The sequence below is a fragment of the Hippichthys cyanospilos genome, chromosome 18 (genome assembly GCF_059441005.1).
Source record: "Hippichthys cyanospilos isolate Australia breed blue-spotted pipefish chromosome 18, RoL_Hcya_1.0, whole genome shotgun sequence".
NCBI lineage: Eukaryota > Metazoa > Chordata > Actinopteri > Syngnathiformes > Syngnathidae > Hippichthys > Hippichthys cyanospilos.
The window spans coordinates 1928344-1947824 of record NC_142386.1 but is presented as its reverse complement, the minus strand read 5'-3'; the positions used below and the strand labels follow the sequence as shown (position 1 = coordinate 1947824).

At 45.8% G+C, this 19481-nt stretch overlaps 4 protein-coding genes across 6 annotated transcripts; 1 reads left to right on the top strand and 3 right to left on the bottom strand.

The window, feature by feature from the left end:
• Positions 1-10: 10 nt before the first annotated feature.
• LOC148408374 (uncharacterized) lies at positions 11-1217 on the top strand. The gene is made up of 2 exons (XM_088439988.1): positions 11-186; positions 853-1217. The coding sequence occupies exon 2, from the start codon at positions 856-858 to the stop codon at positions 1105-1107; it is 252 nt and encodes an 83-aa protein (XP_088296114.1). The 5' UTR covers positions 11-186; positions 853-855; the 3' UTR covers positions 1108-1217.
• A 54-nt stretch (positions 1218-1271) lies between these two features.
• On the bottom strand, positions 1272-4296 carry LOC148408373 (olfactory receptor 1E16-like). 3 transcript variants are annotated; one of them, XM_088439987.1, is made up of 3 exons: positions 4256-4296; positions 3044-3525; positions 1272-1919 (listed from the first exon to the last, which is right to left on the bottom strand). In XM_088439987.1, exons 2-3 carry the CDS (start codon positions 3461-3463, stop codon positions 1347-1349), a joined length of 993 nt encoding a protein of 330 aa, XP_088296113.1. In that variant the 5' UTR covers positions 3464-3525; positions 4256-4296; the 3' UTR covers positions 1272-1346. The 3 variants fall into 3 exon arrangements, with proteins under 3 accessions (XP_088296113.1, XP_088296112.1, XP_088296111.1); XM_088439986.1 differs by having other exon boundaries at positions 3044-3109; positions 3267-4295; XM_088439985.1 differs by having other exon boundaries at positions 3044-4295.
• A 3248-nt stretch (positions 4297-7544) lies between these two features.
• On the bottom strand, positions 7545-14010 carry ubl3a (ubiquitin-like 3a). Its single transcript, XM_088440335.1, has 5 exons — positions 13421-14010; positions 9744-9852; positions 9587-9673; positions 8312-8389; positions 7545-8234 (listed from the first exon to the last, which is right to left on the bottom strand). Exons 1-5 carry the CDS (start codon positions 13445-13447, stop codon positions 8182-8184), a joined length of 354 nt encoding a protein of 117 aa, XP_088296461.1. The 5' UTR covers positions 13448-14010; the 3' UTR covers positions 7545-8181.
• Positions 14011-15055: 1045 nt separating this feature from the next.
• On the bottom strand, positions 15056-18546 carry hmgb1a (high mobility group box 1a). The gene is made up of 5 exons (XM_088440334.1): positions 18387-18546; positions 16733-16896; positions 16336-16481; positions 16095-16269; positions 15056-15744 (listed from the first exon to the last, which is right to left on the bottom strand). The coding sequence occupies exons 2-5, from the start codon at positions 16877-16879 to the stop codon at positions 15592-15594; spliced, it is 621 nt and encodes a 206-aa protein (XP_088296460.1). The 5' UTR covers positions 16880-16896; positions 18387-18546; the 3' UTR covers positions 15056-15591.
• Between the last annotated feature and the right edge of the window lie 935 nt (positions 18547-19481).

Sequence of the window (19481 nt, the reverse complement as noted above, 5' to 3'; positions counted from 1 at the left end):
TACACTTGGTCCTTCACCTAATTGCTTCCCCCGTCCAAGAAAAAAAACGCAACCCCATTCTATGCTGTAGTTGTTTTTTGTTTTATTTTTCGTTTAATATAAATAGTATTAAAATGGAGCGATCGTGACTTTATTGGAGTTTTCTATGACTATTGGGCACTCGGAATCAATCGGAGAAAAAATAAGGTATGGAATTCGTTCTTGGACACAAGGTGACATTTAACTGGAGCTTTGCAAGTAACGTTAATCACGTTAAGTACCGTCGCATTTACTCAGTCAAATGAGCCAACAAGTTACAAGCATTAATTGAAATGTAAACGGGACTTTTAATAATAATGTATTTAATATGGGAAGCTTTGAATAGAAGAAAAAAGGAATCAGGGCCTAAACAAAAAATATCGAATATGAATAATACATTTGAATGTGTAAATAGTGCTGTTAAAAATAATTTAATTTCATTACACGCGGTTTAATTACACGCACCTTCCATCCATTTTCTTGAGCACCGCAGGCTATAATAAATATTGGAGTTGAATTGATTATTGATTAAAATCTGTTGCCTCGATTTAATTAAGTAAATGTGTTTTTTTTAAATGTGTTTAATTAAGTAAATGTGTTTTTTTTCTTACTGTGTACATTCCTTTTGGCCCATAGCTATATAATTTGTGATAAAACATCAGCAACATTCAATGACATTGCTTAGCACTATAGGTGTATTTTTGCACGGCTATGAAATTCCTGCTGAGATGTTTAATAACCTGACCGCAAGAGGACATTTTGAAATGCCGTCGCTATCTGCACATCCGCATAGAAATTAAAGAACGAACTAACGGCAACGGCACCTTTCCGCAGAGAATGACATCGCCCCCTGGTCACGACCGAAGCGCAAAGGCGACAACGTCGGACGCTAGCGAAGAAGAAGACCCCGTTGAGCGGATGATCTCTCGCACAGGCTGCACCGGGCCACACGAGGCGCTGCAGGCTTGCATGGCCGAGCATCAGGACTGGCGAGCGTGCCAGAATCAAGTGGGCGCCTTCCAAAAGTGCATGAGCGAGCACCAAAAGGCGCGGCAGGAACACTTGAGCCGGCTCACGACCAATCCATAGACGGATTTGCCTTCATCCCGACCCGACGAACACCATCCATAAATTCCATTCGTTACCTGCATTATGTGTACGATATATAAATGGTCAGATTAAATCGGAACAGAATCAAAGTTGGTTTCGCGCCTTCTTCCCCCGAGAACATTCAAATGAGGATTCGACAAGCGTACATCTGAATATGTTTAATCCGTCCGCTCGGACGCGGGTCTTCAATTCTGGCAAAGGGGACAGAAACGGGGCGCTTAGTGGAGCGCCGTCCATATTTTGGGGTGGCCGGCGTGTTTTCCGCGGCGCGCTCTCCTGAGTAGCCTGCCGAGCGAATCTTTGATCTCCCGCGTCTGCAGCGTGTAGATGACGGGGTTGAGCACGGGCGGGAAGACGGAGGTGAGCGACAGGTTGATGATGCGCCCGTTGGGGGGGATGTTCTCCATCAGCGTGAAGGTGACGAGCAGCGGGGTGAAGTAGATGGCCACCAGCGAGAGGTGCGCGGCGCAGGTGCGCAGGGCCTTGAGGCGCTCCTGGACGGCGGCCACCTTGGCCAGGGCCCAGCCGATGGCCACGTAGCTGAGCAGGATAAAGGCCAGCGGGATCCAGAAGATCACCACCGGGTAGATGCAGCTCACCATGTAGTTGGGGTAGTGACTGTTGCAGGACAGCCGGTAGATCTGGCCATGGTCGCAGAAGTAGCTGTTGATCACCACCGAGCGGCAGAAGGACAGCCGGGTCAGCAGGCCCGTGGCCACGGCGACCAGGACCGCCACCAGTAGCCAGAAGCTCAAGATGAGCGACAGCATGAAGCGGTGCGTCATCTTCACCTGCTCAAACACACGAGAAGATGAAAATGCCACGCCGGGGTGTGGGGAAGGGGGAGCTCTTTGGCGCCGCCTAGTGGCTCCCCGGAGCTTTTTCAAAAGGGGTTCCAAATGGAAAAAGATGAGGGGGGGTGGGAATACTGTTCTCTCGATATTTTGACATGGTTTACAAACATTCTTAACGTTTATTAACGCTGTAAAACGAGTGGAATACATTTTATATGTCAACATTTCTGTCAATGAACAAAACAGGTCACATTAAGCAATCACAATCTTGGCATTGGCACGTACGACGCTGTCGTAACGACGCTGTCTTCAGACTTTGTGCGTAACTGCAACCTTGACGGAGCGCTCGTGCCTTGATTGTTGTTTATGACATGCAGCTGATGTATTTTATTTGCCACGTAAATTTCTACTTCAAAAATTGGAGTCAAATCTGAAGCTGCCGCCGAATCTGTTCTCAAACCAAGAGCAGATTGTTTGCAGACTTCTCTATCTATTAAACACCTCTCCCTATTTTTACTCATCATACGCAGTAAAAAAAAAAAATAATGCTGTTTTTACGGTAAAATTCCGGCAACTTGGTTGTCAGAAACGTACAGTCAAATTGCGGTAAGACATTTTCTACATTTATGACAAAAAAATGTATTGATACTGTAGATTATGGTGTAATTTAACGGTATAAATCAACAGTATATTTTAAGATTCAAAAATGTACTGTGTAAAACGTACAGTTTAAATAAGATTTTGTCCCATAAATATAGACAATTTGTTGGCGAAATTTAACGGTACTTTTCTGGCAACCAAGTTGTCAATAAAAACAGCATACAGTAATACCTTAACAACAGACATCGCATGCTGCATTCGAGGAAGTTGTGAAATTGGATTTGGACTAGGAAAATGTGCATTTGAAAATCCTTTGGAACTGATCTGAGTTATGAAAGCAGAAAAAAGAAGCATGTCGCCAACCATATTGTTTCCGTTGGCCTTGAACGCTTTGAGGTGGGAACTGAGACAACGCGACTATGTGAGGGAGAAAACTTCCTATTTTCCCCGAATGCGCAATTTGAGTCCCTGACCCGAGTTGAGCCGTAAGCGGGCTCATCGGCATGGTCGGAGCTCCTCACCTGGTAGTGCAGCGGGAAGGTGATGGCCAGGAGCCGGTCGTAGGCCAGCGCCACCAAGTTGAAGGACTGCATGGACAAGCACGTGTAGCAGAAGAAGAGGAAAGACAGGCAGTTACGGAAGGGAATGCGCTTGTGGCCCAGTAGGAAGATGTCCAGGAGTTTGGGGACCAGCGCCGAGCTCCCGAACAGGTCCACGAAGGCCAGGTTGAAGACCGCCACGTACTTGGGCGTCCGCAGCCGGCGGTCCAGGCAGATGACGGCCATCACGGCGCCGTTGGCCACCACCGAGAGCACGTAGACGGCAAACAGGAAGACGTAATACAGCTTGATGTGAGGAACCCCCGACAGGCCGCTGATGATGAAGTACTCGGGGTGCACCATGGAAACGTTCTCGTCCTCGGCCGGATTGAACAGGCTCATGGCGCCCGTGCCGAGTGCATGTCGACGCCGGGGTCTGGCCCATAAAAGAGGGCGCCGCTTTCCTGACCCCCCCGCGCCCATTCCCACGTGGCGCAAAAAGCACTTTAGTGCAAAACAACAACAAGTTTTCAATCCCACAGTGGGATGAGGCAGTCGTAACCTTGCCCACCATCGGACAACAAACCTTCAAAACAAGTCATGCATTAATTGGCCCTACTCAACTTCCACAAAGTATTCCCCCCAAACTTCAGCTCCAACACTAAGCCCAAACTTCAATTGAGTAAGTTGGATGGACCCATCAACAGATCGACGGTCCTACGTAGCTTTTTATAGTGCACTTCATGTCTAATCAGAATACTTTGGGTTCAAGGATTGACCCTTGCGGTACACCGTAATTGATCTCACGTGATCCTGATCAAGCTATCAATACCAATAACTAAATATCATTTTTCCAATTGTTATGCAATTCGTCTTAGCCATAGATGTAGTTTTTAAACAGTCTAAGACAAGAGTATTATAAACTTTTGTGGTGAAACTAACATAATAATAAAGAGACAATCAACTCCAAAATGTTCTTGACAACACTGTGTTCAAATCAGCCATGCGGTATTCTGATGAATATTTAGTTTGTGGAATCCACCCGGTTCAATGCATCTCACGTTTTGCCACTTGCTATTATCAAAGAATTAAAAACATTATTTATCCACCAACAAAATTTGCCTATTGCTAAATTGGGATTAGCGTTAGCACGCCGGTAATGATCATAATGATTTTCATTTAGTTCACACCTACCTATTAGATGTTGTCCATTGCACTTGCACACTTGAGTGGGGTTGCCTGTTAGGTCAAGAACTTCCTGTTAGTCTTCTTCTTCTTTTCAAAAAGCAGACTGAGCAGGTTTTGTGCTTGACTGCCCCATACTGGTTGAAATGTGAACACCTAATGGCAATCGACTGTGACAAGTTGTATTGTACTTGCACCAAGACAGGCAATGCTTTGTGTCAAGCCTTTTTTTTTTTTTGTTTCCCTGAAGCAGCTCCGCCATGCCATGCAATAATTGAGGATTATTTTGGTCACTTCATTTTCACTTCCAAAAAAATTGTAACATATGCTATTTTGGGAGGGGGAAATTTTCCCTCCCCTTGCTGCCTTTGCAATACTCACGAGTGTCTGCAAGAAAGTTCAGCTGAGAAAACAGTGGCCCACACATGGTTCCCACCTATTTTTTGAAAATGGACTTACCGGACAAGGTCATGGCTCGGTTGGCGAACGTCACGAAACATATGAGCCGTGATGTCAATTTCGCCGGTTTCGAGTGGCAAAATGTGTGATGGATAAAAGCAGGTCCATTTTCATTCATATCCCACAAAGCAAATATGAATCAGACAGTACTGCTGCGTCTGGATTGGTGGGGAGTGCCGAGAAATATTAAGGCCGAGGAAACGTTTGTTAATGGACATCCTCTCGACGCCACGCGTCCTCGCAAAGGATTATTTCTCGTAATTCAATTGAGTTGAAAAGTCGCCCGAGACAGCAAATGGCCTGAGCCGCCACGGGACTTATTAGTAGGACTTCGTATAAATAATGAAGGTTCCCGCTGAGATTTGCAAAGCAACATTGCAGAGAAATGTTAAAAAAAATAAAATGCCACTTTGGATCATAAGGGGATTGTGTCAGAGAGCGAACCGATTTTTGGGCAACTGTTTTTATTTTTGTCGTATTATTGTGATGTGTTTTCATTCGGAACATGACTATCTTTCATGTAAACAAAGTTACTTAACATATTCATGGAACAAAATTGCAAACAACATGCTCAAGGAGATATTCTTTATTGAACAACTTTATTTATTTGTTGTCATATGTATGGAAATAAAATCTTCAGGTGGGGTGTAAGTTGTACATTTTACATTGAGATATTGCGACAAAACCATTATTTTATAGTGAGATGAATTGTAAATAAACTGCAGAACTTTTGCCCATTATTTGTAACTACTGTAAGTATTGGTTGTGATTTGTTTTCCGCACTTGTATGACGACAACAACAATGAAAAGAAAACATTTTGACAAAGAATCAAGTCATTAAAGTTGTTACGTGAGCGGCAAAGAAGACAAACAAACATGTGGGACAGTCCCTCCGGGATCACTTGTTTTTCCAAGCCCTCCCTCTGGCTTTGACAAGCCTCACTAATTGAGACACTGCTGACACACACACACACACGCACACACACACACAATATTGTCACACATTCTTTGCTTTGTCTCCAAACATTTGCTAGGCATAGCAAACTTGTTGATTTGTAATTTTTTTTCCATCATACAATACGGCCCATTTTCATTTGCTTGTATAATAACGGCCAAGAACAGGTTACGAGTGCCACAAAAAATTGGGATTTTTACCGGAAGGCCCGCAGCATTTGGATGCGCATGGGGAAAATCATTTCATTGCGCAACAGACACCAACCCACCAGGCATCTGCCCTGTATGCCATATATATATATATATATATATATATATATATATATATATATATATATATATTCCTTGCAAAAATTGGACATTTTAGCAAATTTGGAGCTTTAAAATGTGTATAAAGACAAATTTGACAGGAAGCAACACCATATGGGACAGAATTGTGAAGTGGAACAAAAGTTACACAATATTGCGACAAAACAAAAACCCGAAAAGCGGGTTGTTGCGTTGGTGTGGCCACCTGACTTGAAAAGTTCCCTGGATGGAGCGTTTTGATAATGCACACCTTATACGAGCAAAAAAAAAATAAAAAAATCGGGATCTCGAAAACGTGCTTTATTTCAATAGAAAATCAACGAAAGTATTCCAACGGCGTTGTTGAAGTCCCTGTGCGTTTAACTGGTAATTAAAAATAAATCTTCCACTAAGAAAGACTGTTTTCAACAAGGATTAGTTTTAGCGTGCATTTCAAAGCATTTTAAAGTATCCTTCGGGAATTACCATTCTCCTCTTGATCATTTCTTCACGGATGAAAATAAGCTTCAAGGGCCACAGTTTGGTCTCGAGAAGCAGACTTGGCAAAAGTCTGATGATAATCATGCTTATTTGAATTAGGTGTGCCGGGTGAGGGTTACACGGAAAACAGGCTGAGTAGAGGCTCTCGAGGACCGGACTTGGACACGCACCCCTGCTGAGGTTCATAGGACACGGAGGACCTCTCGCTCGCTAACCTGCGTGTTTTTTTCTCTCCTCAACACACCCGACTCGAATGATGAACTTATTAGCAAGCTTGAAAATGGTACGAATCATTTCAATCAGGTGTGATGGAGAGAAAACCGGAAAACAGGCCGGAAATCGACAGAGTACAATACAACTTGCAAAATGTTTTATGTTGCAGTTACTAAGTTAAAACAGAAGGTGGCGGCATAATCAAGGTTTAGCGGCAATAGCAGCTGACGCATCCCATAAAAACAAGTCTCAACAGGTTCCGCCAAGCTCTGTGACTTTTCAACTTCTTGTCCAAAATGAGACACAACAGCACCATTTTATTGTACTGAATTTTCTTTGCACTTCACTGTGCTTGAACTTGTCCTTGTCATCCTGTAGCCTTGAAATTTACCACTTGACATAGTCCTTCCACTCCATCCCTATTTGTCTTTTGTTGGATTGATTGATTTATGCACCCACCCACTATTTATTCATATATAGTTCACGAAAATTGGTCTTTTAATAAATGGATGGAAAAAAAGGTCATAGAAAAAATCCATTTTGTGCAATTTCAGGAAAAACCTTATTGGAACATCTAGGGGACTAAAATGTACTTGCTAACTTTGTCTACTCTTGCTGGTTAAAGAGACTAACTTGTCCCAATTACTTTCATCAAAATAACTCAAACTGGGCCTGTTACTTCAAACTAGTGTTGCGTTACATGACCCGGCTGTCTATCTTGCGCAAGCAAAAAGTTAACAAGAGTGTAATCATTACTTGGACCCTGCACACTTTGACAGCTCCCGGTAATAATACACAGGAAAAACACAGGCGCACACAAACAATTGTGATGAACTCTGACTGTTAAATTAAAAAAAAAACAAAGTGGGTAGCACACCTCCAGTCACGCGGTAATTCAATAAGCTTTATTTAGTTCATAGGTTTGTGTGTGTGGGAGCTATTTACAACTGAACATGTTTATTTCCTGTACACATTTGATTGCGAGAAACGATCGTGTCGATTAACAGCAAAAATAAAACAACATTAAGCGCTTATAAAAATGAAGCCGTCAATCACGATGAGGCCAGAAGCAAATCGACTCACTGTACATGTACTTACAGAGCAAGAGCATACATACAATGCACTCCTAATCATACGTACACTTAATGACACGCGCGCATGTTTATGAACGGATGTGTGTGCCGAGCAGATGCTTGACGTCATTAATAAATCAGGAGAATCGCAAGACGAACATGAATATTCACGCGGGGAAGAGAACAAATTGTTTTTCATTTTATCATTGGTCTTGGCAACAAAATGGCCACCAGCCTGTGTGTGTTGGCATAATAGTGCACCTTTTTGAATTATAACCAATTATAACCTGGGTGCGCGCGAGCGTTTTGTGTGAAGGCTTACAGTGTTGGCAAAGAAGAATGAGAAGAAATACAAATGCAGTTTAGTGGTCCAATGTGGACCTACTATTGTAACGGGGCGGCGTGGGGCGGTCCGGGTCGGAGCTCGGCCATGTTAAAGGGTTCCGTTTACAGGATGACACAGCAGTTGCGCTCCCCGCTTTTCTCTCGGTTCCTCTGACCTGAGCGCAGGAAGACAAAAAGAAAAGGGAGACTCCTTAAGACGTGCATAGGTAAGGTTTTCGAGACTTTTGTTTACCTTGCGAGTTGGGCTCAGGCAGGGTCTCTCTGGCCACTAAGTGCATGACGGTGGTCTTGCCCACAGGAAGCTTCAGACCTGCCGCCGAGTCACAAACACGGCGCCTTTATAGCAAACCGTCTTCTCGGGCTTTCGCTGGCACAATGCATACTTGGCAACAATACGCTATTTCTGTGTCTTAACATTAAAAAAAAGAAATGGGATTCCGACAGTGTTTTAAATGGTCAAAGAAGGAAACTGCTAGTTTACTAGATTCCAAATTGAGCATCATTTTGAACACAATTGAAGGCTTTCCTATACACTAAAAACGTCCTAAGCAATGTGGATTTTTTTTTATATGGATTAGTTGGCCGATTACTTTCAAACTATAATGAACAAAATAAACTAGAACAAATCAAATAGCACTTTTCTTCCCAAAGCAGTTCAATCGTTGTCAATTATATATGCGGTTTGCTTTTTCATAAGCTGACCTGGGAGCCATTCCCGCTGAGTAACAAGCTTTAACGGTAAATTTAAAAAAAACCTTCTAACAATACATTCAAAAACTTTCTATTGTACTTCCCAGAATGCATTGCATGGTGCAATTAATGAAGCTAGGACACCGTTCTTGTCATACGTATGTGTCACGAGTAGTTGAATTGTGTCATATTTAACATCATTAATCTCATTTGTGTTGCACTATGTCTTTTATGATGAGATTTTTTTTCAAACTGTGACTTTAGGTTGTGTAAAGAAGTGACATCAGGTCAATTCCGAGCATTGCTCGGAAAAAAGTAAGCGATAGAGTCCGAGTGATAGAATCCGAGGTTATTATGGAGTACATAAGGGTAAAAAGGTCAATTTCAAGATCATCCGTGCTGTTTTTTAATGTTGTATCTCCCATCCGAGGTGACCAATAAGCAACCAATCAAGTCACGCCGATGCAGCGCTAGCGCTAGGCCTGAAGCTAGCTTTTCCCAGCCGCCGGACAAGCGCCGCAGACTTTCGGATGCAGATGGGGAGCAAGGTCAGAAAGGAAGCCAGCGACTGCGTGTCCCCACTCGCTCCCGCTTGCTTTTTGCGCCCCCCCCCACTTCCTGTCTGGCTCAAAGGACGCTTGTCATGAGGACTGAGCCGCCTGTGTTCTGCTGCTTGGGAGTAAAACACACAAATACACGCAGCCTTTCCAGCAACGCAGCGTGTGAGTCTGCATTCGGAGGGGGTGTGTGACAAATTGTGTGAGAATGAGTGCGTAAGTGTCTTTGTGGATATATTTGGGTGTGTGTGCGTGCGCACCTCCTAGCGTGACGTTGCCGTGCAGGAAGCGCCCCTGGTAGATGAGCCTGAGGATGTTGGGACTGCTGACTTGCTCTTCTTCCCAGTCTACAAAGGTCAAGCGCGCGCGCTCATTTTTTTGACCTCATCGCGGGCCGGGAAAAGACAACGGGCTCACCCATCGGCCAGTCGTCGTAAACGTGTTTGGCGATGTCGGCCGCCGAGTCATCGGGAGAGAAGAGGAATTCTTTAGTCTTCCCGCTGACAAGGATCAGTCGCAGCTTAATCTGGAAGACAGGCAATCAGCATCAGAATTCATTTCTGAAGGAGCAAATCCATTCCGTTGAAGGCAAAATGTTAAAGATCGCTGTAACTGCGTTAGGATGGGGGGGATTAAGTTTGTGTGGTAGTGTGTGGTTGTGTAGTTTGTGTAGGTAGGCTCCTGTGGGTTAGAGTTAGCTTCCTGTGTCGCTTGCATTAGCCTCCATATGCTAGTTCTCCTATTTAGGTCCCATAAACCCATCCTCTTACGGGCTAGTGTTGACAGCTAGCGTTAGCTTATTTTGAAGCAACTCCCATAGGCTGGTTATCTTATTTGATTTCCCATAAGCTAGCCGGCTGGCTAGCGTTTATGCGCTAGTGTTAATTTGCGTTATCTCTAAGTGCTAACGTTAACTTGTGTTAGTGTTTGTGCTCAGAAGCTTGCGTTAGCTCTAGCAGCCAGTTAGCTTATGCTGTCTTTTACGCGGCAATTAGCTTTTATTAATGTCTGTTAGCTCCTTCCACAAGCTGTTGGCGATGTACCGCGGGCGTCAAGGAGTCAATAGTCAAGGCCCGCAGGGCGTCACGAATAAAGGCAAGCGCACGCCGGAGAGCCAACGCTGATGATGTCATTGCTGATGATGTCATTACCCTTGCCGGGGTGCAACACAAGTCTGAAAAAACAAGACTTTGACCCTGCTTCTTTAGTGTAATCGTGTGTGTGTGTTATAACAACGTGACCGCTGCTCAGCGAGCCGAGGCTAATATCGATGTTTGCTACTGGTAAATCCGGATGCGAGCCTCCGATCAATTCCGAGCACACTTCCTGTACTTGGACGGACCTGGTCAACCATTAATCGCAAGATGGGCCGGCGGGACGGTCCGTGACCACTTCCTGTCCAGCCGCATGATGATGACTTCCTCTAATAGTGCACTGGAGGCATAGAGTGCGCTCCAAAGCCATTTTCTTTACGTACTATTCAAGTCTTTGTGTACTTAGCATGTGCCTACTTTAAAAAGACGCAACCCTAACCTCGCAATGAAACTATAATTAATCGTAGCTTGAAACCCAAAAAGGTCACCTGGCCTAGAAGTACATGTTTACACAACAAGACAAGCTGAAGGGCATAACACAAAGGGCATGTTTGGAAAAGGACTGACACTCCTCAGTGGCTGCCTTAAATCCCCTCGTGATCTTTTCCCAACGCGGACTGGCTTCTTTTTTTCTTTTGAAGATACATGACGGCCAGTGAAATAATCAAGATAAAATAACAAGGACTCAATGCTGACAACGTTGGAAGGCCAAAAGCAAAACAGATGAGTTTCTTAGGTGAATATTGAATAGTGAATAAAGTGGCTTGGGGGGGGAGAAAAACAACAACACCCCCCCCCCATCTTTATGCAGCCAAAAGGTACAGGATGCAATAAGGTCGGTGAGGAAAGGCCTGGGGAAGGTGAGGGGGGGAGGGAGGATCACGAGAGAGGAAGTGTGGCCTCAAGTCAACAGTCACATCTACCCCCCCCCCCCCCCCCTTTTTTTCTTTCTCATTCACACAGAAGGACGTCCATCACCATGTGTGCGTGGGAGAGCTTGGATGTGTTCATGTGGATGTGTGGAGGACAAACACGCACACATTCACACGCACACACACACACACACACATGCACACTAGAATGCAAAAATGTCCTCTGCACTGAAATTTCCCAAATGGCACACACTCACACACAGAGACACACATACACATATTTAGAGAAAAAAAGGCATCCTCTCATAAAGAAATGACTCCCTCATGCACACACACACACACACACATAGACCTACATTACAGAAAAATGTGCTCTCAAACACATACAAAGCACCTATGGACATGAATCCATGAGCGCGCGAAGCCCATGCGTGAAGACGCTGAAGGAATCGACCATTGGGCGGGTTGGAGATGATGTCATGCTCACATCAGGCGCACGCACTCATCGAGCAGCTGCGGGTCCGCTCGCGGCCTTTGCTCTTTCCCCGCAAGCCGCCCATTTGAAAGAGCGCACATGCTTTCGCAACGCAGGTCAAAATCTCAAAGACGGGCAAGAAACAAAACAAAGACAACGCTTGGATACAAGTTGAAACATCAAGTGTTTGCGACACAAAGGGGAAAGTAAACGCGGGTTCGGTCGAAACGTCAACAACAAGCTGCTGACGTCCCAACTTGAGTTCAACGATGGCAAAAGTTCAGACTCCTTCAAAGACCTTCAAAGACACACAATCGGACGCCTAACAATGAAAACGCCTCACGCTTCAATCACTCTCATGCGACTTAGAGAACTCGCGTTCCTGAGAGAGCTGTGCGATGGGTCCCCATAATGTCACGGTTACGGCGTTACGCTTGGCCAGCAGCGCCCTCTCCAGAGCGTGGCCTTCCCCGTAAAAACAGCGGGTCCATTATGTCGCCACAATGCCGCCACGAACGCGCTTACGGCGGGTCCGCTCGCAGCTCAAGGGTCTAAAAATAGCGCCACAGCATGGATTATGGCTAGAATCGCGAGTCTTATTTCGGACCTCTTAAGTAGAAGATGAATCCTCAAAGAGGGCCTCACTGGGCGTTTGAAATTTCTTTGGATAGCAAGAAGAAATGATTGTGAACATCTTAAAGTTAAACTTCAAAATAAACCTCACCTTCACAAATGACACTTTTATTTTGAAGTAGATGCTGACAGTGTGCGGCTAATGGTTCCCTTGACTCATCACAGGCGTCAACAACACTAGGTTGTGGCGAAATCAAGTTGACCGTCTAAAGACGCTAACATCGCACAGCCATCCATTTTCTAGAGCCACTTATCCTCACAAGGGTCGCGGGCTTGCTGGCGCCTAGCTCAGATGGCGAGCGGCTCAAGCGCGCCAGAGATTTCAGAGACACTTTTAACAGACGATTCGGTTGTCGCTACTGTGCTTTGGACGTCACTTGGGTTTCAGAAACCAAATATTCTTCGAAAATGTCAACGGGTTGATTATAAACAGGTTGATTATCTAAAAGCGAGCCTTTTTATTCTATTAAGTGAAAAGGTATGCTCTCGTCATCTCTACTGATAACTGTTCTTTAAGCAATCCAAAGAAATATGCGGTTTATATCCGAATACACTGGGTAGCTGCAACCTCGCTTGCAAATATGTTCGAACGTACTTGTGGCAAAATGCATTTGATCAAAGTACACATCATTTCCTGTAACGGCGCAGAGTATTGCACTCGCGCATTAGGAGAAAATGCGCCCATATATCACTACCCGCACATTCAGCACCATTGGCACCATTTTTTCAACCCGCAGGTGCGTTCGAATGAGTTCGCTAATCCAAAATATTTATTGGCAACTCCATGCTTTCATAAATGTATTTTAAAAATTCCAAGAAATACGAAATCTCATCATAAAAATTGTAATCGTTTTTGAATAATTAAAAACACAAAAACACCCATTTTAAGTGGTTAACCGTTAAGTATTTCTATTTTACCAGCATTCTGCATTCAAGTTGTAATTGTGCTCCCACTAAAGAGAAGCTTTCGGAATTTCTGATTTGGAGGATGTCATTTAATTCTTCGGAGGTGAAGCTCACCTTATCTTCTGGTGTCCCGGACGTCATCGTGCAAGTCGTTCAAACGTAAATATCCAACTTGGGGATTATTTTTGTTTTGTTTTTTTTTCCAGGGAAGCGGCGGGGATCTCGGCTCGGCCGACCGTCGAGCGGGACCAGCGCACCGAGCCGCACTCGGTCCGTCCAAATCAGTCCAGGTCGCTCTTCTACTGCGCCGACATGTCAGCTAAGTAGCTCGGAAGACAAGCTTCGACAACATGTCTGGCGCCGAGTCCGCAACGCCGCCGCCGACCTGCTTGTCCACCCCCGAAACTCGAACAGAAGAAGGGAGACGAAGACGAAGACCCGGGGACGAAGGAGGAGACAAATCTACGCCATGCGGAGCGACAAGCAGCACGGGCGCATTCTTTCGCTCGCTCGTTGGCCCGTGAAAAACTTCAAACGACGTGTGGGGATCGGAGAAAAAGATGACAAAAGAACGCGAATGCCAACGAAAAAGGTGTCGGGCGTTTTACGGAGTCGCTCGTCGGCGTCGTCACGGACCGAGCGACGACGTCAGCGCCTGGCCGCCTGTCTCTACTCTTACTGAGCCGCACTTGATTGGCGAGTTAGCGCAGCCTGCTGGCTGTCAACGACGCTCCGATTGTCGAGGCGCAAAAGCTTCCTGTTTTTTCTTTTCGAAATAAGACAGGTGTTCACATCGCGTCATCTGCTGTACGCTTTTTTCTTCAAACGCTTTTTTCTTCAAACGCTTTATTCCCACCTCAGAAAAGGGATTGAAAATCCGCATTGACGGCTCAGAAAATGTTTGTAACGTAAATTCAAATCATTCGTGGCATTCTACTCTTTTATTTTGAAGATACAGCTACCGTTTTGTTATGGATAATTTCTTACTAATTCGCTTGACTCTTTGCGTCTTCATTCCTTCACTACCGGAGTACTTTAACATTATTCGATCTTCCACGATTCTCCCTCTCCATTTTTTTTTATCACGTTGTTCATTCACTGGTTATCCCCGCTCCTTCGCATCATTGCTGTTCGCGTTTCCTTTACCACTTTCGCCCTTCTGTACCAGGCTTTGCGTTTGACGGCTGCACTTTACCTAAGCGCCTTCACCTCATCGACTATTCTGTTCATAATTTGATTTTTTTTTTTTTTGACTGATCGTCATCATGTTAACTCTCGCCTCACAACAGCAACATCCAGCGAACAACTCTACAAAGCACGCTTCCCATAAATCGGGTGACATCCAAGGATACTGATGAGCGCTAGATGTCGCCAAACGATTGCCGATATTTGCAAAGAAAAAACAATGAACAAAAGAAAGTAACAATGGCGAAAAAGCAACTTCATATGTACTCCAACTAAATGTATGTTTCAAAAGATGGATTCGATTATCGAAATAACTCACGAATTCACTACTGAAGTCATTTATACAACTAAATCAACTTAATACAGTATAACATAAAAAACACTTCACATGCATTTTAAATGTTAGATGGATGCATTTCAGGAGGTGTTTTGGTTAAAATAATTCAGATTTTTTTTTTAAATTCAACTATATTCAACTGTACCATTTGTTATCGACCACAATTGCTTTTTAGTTGTCAATCTGCCACGTTTTTGGGCATAAGTCAGAAATAAAAACACGGGACATATTACAAAAATGTTTATTGACATCAGAAGCAATTTAAATTTTAATAAACGAGGCTTTTTTTTTTCTTTCATTTCTTATGTTGCTATGACAGTGGTACGTAAAGATCAGTAAAAGCGATACATCAACGGCAATAAACAGAAGACACCTAACGGGAACACTCAGATCTAACTTGTCTTTTTTTTATGTGCTGTGCACGTCTAGCTAGGCTAAATTACGTTAGCATCTGCCCCCCCTTCCCCCCAACCCCGAGGAAGGGGATTTAGAGGAGGAGAAGGAAGATGACACGGACACCAGACGTGTGTAGTGTTAACTATACAAAAAGAAGAAACAAACTGTACAGCATAAAAACAAGTGATATACACAGCCTTTTGTTCTTTTTGTTGAAGGTGGCCCCCAACCCCTTAGCCCCTGGGATGCAACTAATGGATTGGCTTTTGTAATTGTAGTGTGTACAAGGGGCGGAGTGGGGGGGGGGGGGGGGGGGGGCGTCTTAAATGCTTTACAAACACAACGTGGGCGGGCGTCCGTCGCCCGACTACTCGTCGTCATCGTCCTCGTCTTCGTCGTCTTCCTCCTCCTCTTCCTCGTCTTCATCGTCGTCGTCGTCGTCCTTCTCCGCCTTGGCCGCCGCTTTGGCCGCAGGGGCGCCGCCGCCCGCCTTGCCCTTGGCGCGGTACGCCGCCACGTCCTACCACGTGCCACACGCCAAGTAAGACCTACCATCGTCTTGAGCCCTTCGCTACAATTTTTTTCCTTGGAGAGAATTGTTTTTGTGTGTCCGACCATACCTGTGTTGTTCTTTTAGTGTATCGTTTTTTTTATTATCTTTTTTTTAAGGTTAAAAAAGAAAGCTTGAGAGGCTGTTGCACGCAAGAACACCTTTGCACTTCACTTTCAAGCGACGTAGAGTTAAAGTTATCCGCGCACAACTAGCACATAACCCTATAACTAAAGGTGAGATGTTCGAGTAGCATTTTGCTGATCTTCGAATTTGAAAAAATGGAAAAGCTAATTAGCGGGTGGTCATTCACAGCTCACCTTCTCATACTTCTCCTTGAGCTTGGCCGCCTTCTTCTCAAAAGGCTGCTTGTTCTCGGCAGAGGTCCCGTTCCACATCTCGCCCAGCTTCTTGGCCACGTCGCCGATGGTCAGGCCCGGAGTCTCGCCCTTCACCTTGGGGCGGAACTCGGAGCAGAAGATAAAGAAGGCGGACCTGCAAGCAAATTGCGTTTATTGTCTAACCCGTCTCCTCCCATTTGGGGGAGGGGGGGCTACTTACGGGGGCCTCTTGGGGGCATTGGGGTCCTTGAACTTCTTCTTCTTGCCTCCGCGGGCCGGAACGTAGTTCATCATCTCCCTTTCGTAACGGGCCTTGTCTTGCTTGGCCAGGTCCTCAAACTTGCCCTTCTCCTTGGCCGACATCGTCTGCCGGTCGAGGGAGAAACCCGTGGTCAGCCCGCACTTAAGCGACCGCTACTTTTGTCCTCTGGATCAGATTGACCCGGGTATTAGAAACTTCTCCAAATCGTCCGGTCAAATACACATTTCAGGTCCAAGACAGCTGGACAACTAAGTTAGCAGCTCTAAACGGATTCCCATATAGCAGAAACTCGACCCGAACGATTCAACTCGTGAAATACCAAAGAGGAAAAAAGTGTCGAGCGTTTAGCGAGTACCTTCCATCTTTCGGAGCACTTCTTGGAGAACTCGGCAAAGTTGACCGAGGCGTCAGGGTGCTTCTTCTTGTGCTCCTCCCGACAAGTTTGCACAAAGTAGGCGTAAGAGGACATCTTGCCTCTGGGCTTTGCCGGATCTTTCCTCATCCTGGCTTGGGAAATACCTGAAAACAAGTACAAAATTGCAATCGGCAAAAGCCAATCAGGAGTGTGTGTGGGTGGGCAATATTGACAAAAATGACCAATTTGGGGGGGGCGGGAGGGAGGGGGGCGGGCGGGAGGGGTGCAAAACTCCTCTGATAATGTAAATATGCATCGATGAGTGAAGGCTACGTCTTCATTACGGCGCGGAACAAAGCGCGTACACAAACACACTTTGTGATGCCGGCAACTTCGCTTTGACGCCGTAGGCTACGATCACAACGGCAACAAATGGGGCTCACATCACAAAAAAAGGGCCAGTAATCACACGTAAAAGGGCTGCGGTCGTTATAAAATGCGCTCTTTTTCGTCTCGTCTCAAAAAAAAAGAAAACGTTTTTTTTTTTTTTTTTGTCATTTTCAAAATAGCATTCAAATATGTTGTCCGAAACGTTTCGGAAAAGTTGCGAGAAGAGGAGGGGGCGGAGGAGGAGCGGCGGGCCAGTTTTGCGGTCCCGTCGGAAAAGGAGGTCACAACGACGACGACTGCGGCCATATATCTTCTTCCATTTTGTGAGGACGGCCTCGCGATGAAAGAAAGTGCCCCTGAAATGTCTCCCCCCGGCCCTTGGCGAGCTCCGGCGGCGAGCTCCCCTTGCATGGGCTCGGCGTTCGGTTAATGGCCGCTCTCGCTCGCTCGCGTCTTAGTGGAGATGGAGGGAATATGGCTCCCTTCCCTTCCCTTGTCTTTGTGTGCTGGCGCAGCCCCGGCCGCTCGTCCCGCTCGGCTTCGGACGCTCGCTTAAGCCCCCGCGAGGTGCCGCCGGCTCCGCTCTGGCGTTCGCCGCCCTCCGGCGCCTCCCCGGCAGGCGGCCGGCAAAAGGCGCTCGGAAAAAGTTGCTGCCGACCGTTATGCGCGTCGCTCGCCTTGTTTGCTGCGCTCGTACAGTCAGCCATTACAGTAAAGCCGAGCTCGCTCAGAAGCGCGTCCTTTTTTTTTTTTTTTTTTTTTTTTAAACACCATTTTGCAGGCCGAATGAGTCGACAAGAAAACACCCGGGAGTTTTTTGGGGGGTTTTTTGCGCCTCTTGATCTTTTTCTCCACTTTTCGTCCATTTTGCTCACGTTTCACGCCGTGACTAGCGGGCGCCGGCCGATCTGCCACCATTGTCGCCGATGACGAGACGCTCTTAACGGATTTTTCGACACGGCAACAGCGAGATTTTCGGACTCCATTTTGTACACGCGCCCCCGGAAAAATCGGCAAAATTTTTCGCTTCGCTCATAACGGTGCTTAACCGTCGAGCGTGCCCGACGCCAATATTTCGATTTGTTGGCAATTAGCACCGCGTCTTGGCCGCACTTTAACCTTCGCCGCTATGCATTCTCGGCCCCATTCTGCCATTTCGAAACGACAAGACAGCGAGCGACGAGAAAATGCGTGCGGGGGTCGAAATATTCCGCATTGTTCCGGTCGTCGCGGCGTTATGACCGTGGAAGTGCTCGGTACTTACCGACAACTCTGACTGGGTTCTCAATGCTGGGCAATGGCTGTTAGTGTTGTGTGCGTCGAGGCTATACGCAGTGTCTTCACACCGTTCTCTAACATTACTCTCGACGGAGCTCGCGAGCCATTGGTCATCGCTTGGCCTGGCGCTCCGCTGATTGGCCGCGGTCCTTTCATTGTCCTAATAGAAGACGAGTGGTCATTGGTGGGCGCTATTTCTGCGTCACGGAGCTTTCCGGGGGCGCGTGGATATGAAAATATTTGAGCACGCCGTAGCTCCTCGCTTTGCTGCCGCTGCTCGCTCAACGTGAACCTTTTTTTTTTTTTTTGCCTGACTTGCACCCAGTGTGGCCGACTGGATGAGGCGAGGCCGCATGCTGCCGGGATCCGAGCCCACCGTGGACTCTCACCAACGCTCTCGCGAGCGTTCGTTTCTTCCACAAAATAGCAGAAGCTCCCCTACACTTGAACACAATGTACATACAGTACACCTGGGTTAAAAAACTCAAGTACCGGGTAGAAGTAAAATTACCCTTTCAATGCCCGCACTTCTCTAAAAGTACATTTTGAAACGTGTTTATATGCTAAAAAGTAAGAATGAGCAGGAAGTCTTTCAACCCTTGTGCAGTATTTTGCTTTTCGTTTAATCTCCAGCAAATTCATTTCACATTAAAGGGTAGGATTCAAAGAAGACACCAGAGAGCTGAAATTTTACCCAGATGGCGATAACATGTCAGAAGTCAATATGGCACTACCTCTTAGTTATCACACGAGCAGGAGTGATTATCAGGGGAGTGCCATGCCTTCGCTCAAATACTGCAAGAATGGTATGAGCCAACACGGTGAAACTACTGCACAGGGGTTCAAGTGAAAGCTCACTTTTCACTATTGAAATACATCCACTCAACTAAGTGACTTTGAATTACGCTATTATTTATTAATGGTACTCCTATACATAAAGCCAACGACAGGTGTGTCGAGGTCATTTTGTGGGGTCCTCAAGCATCCTAAAAGTCAATTCACAACCTCAAAAATTTGAGATGTCAAGAAATCATCTTTACGGTTTCCTTTTTGACAAGCCGCAAAGTACTTGGGGAAATGT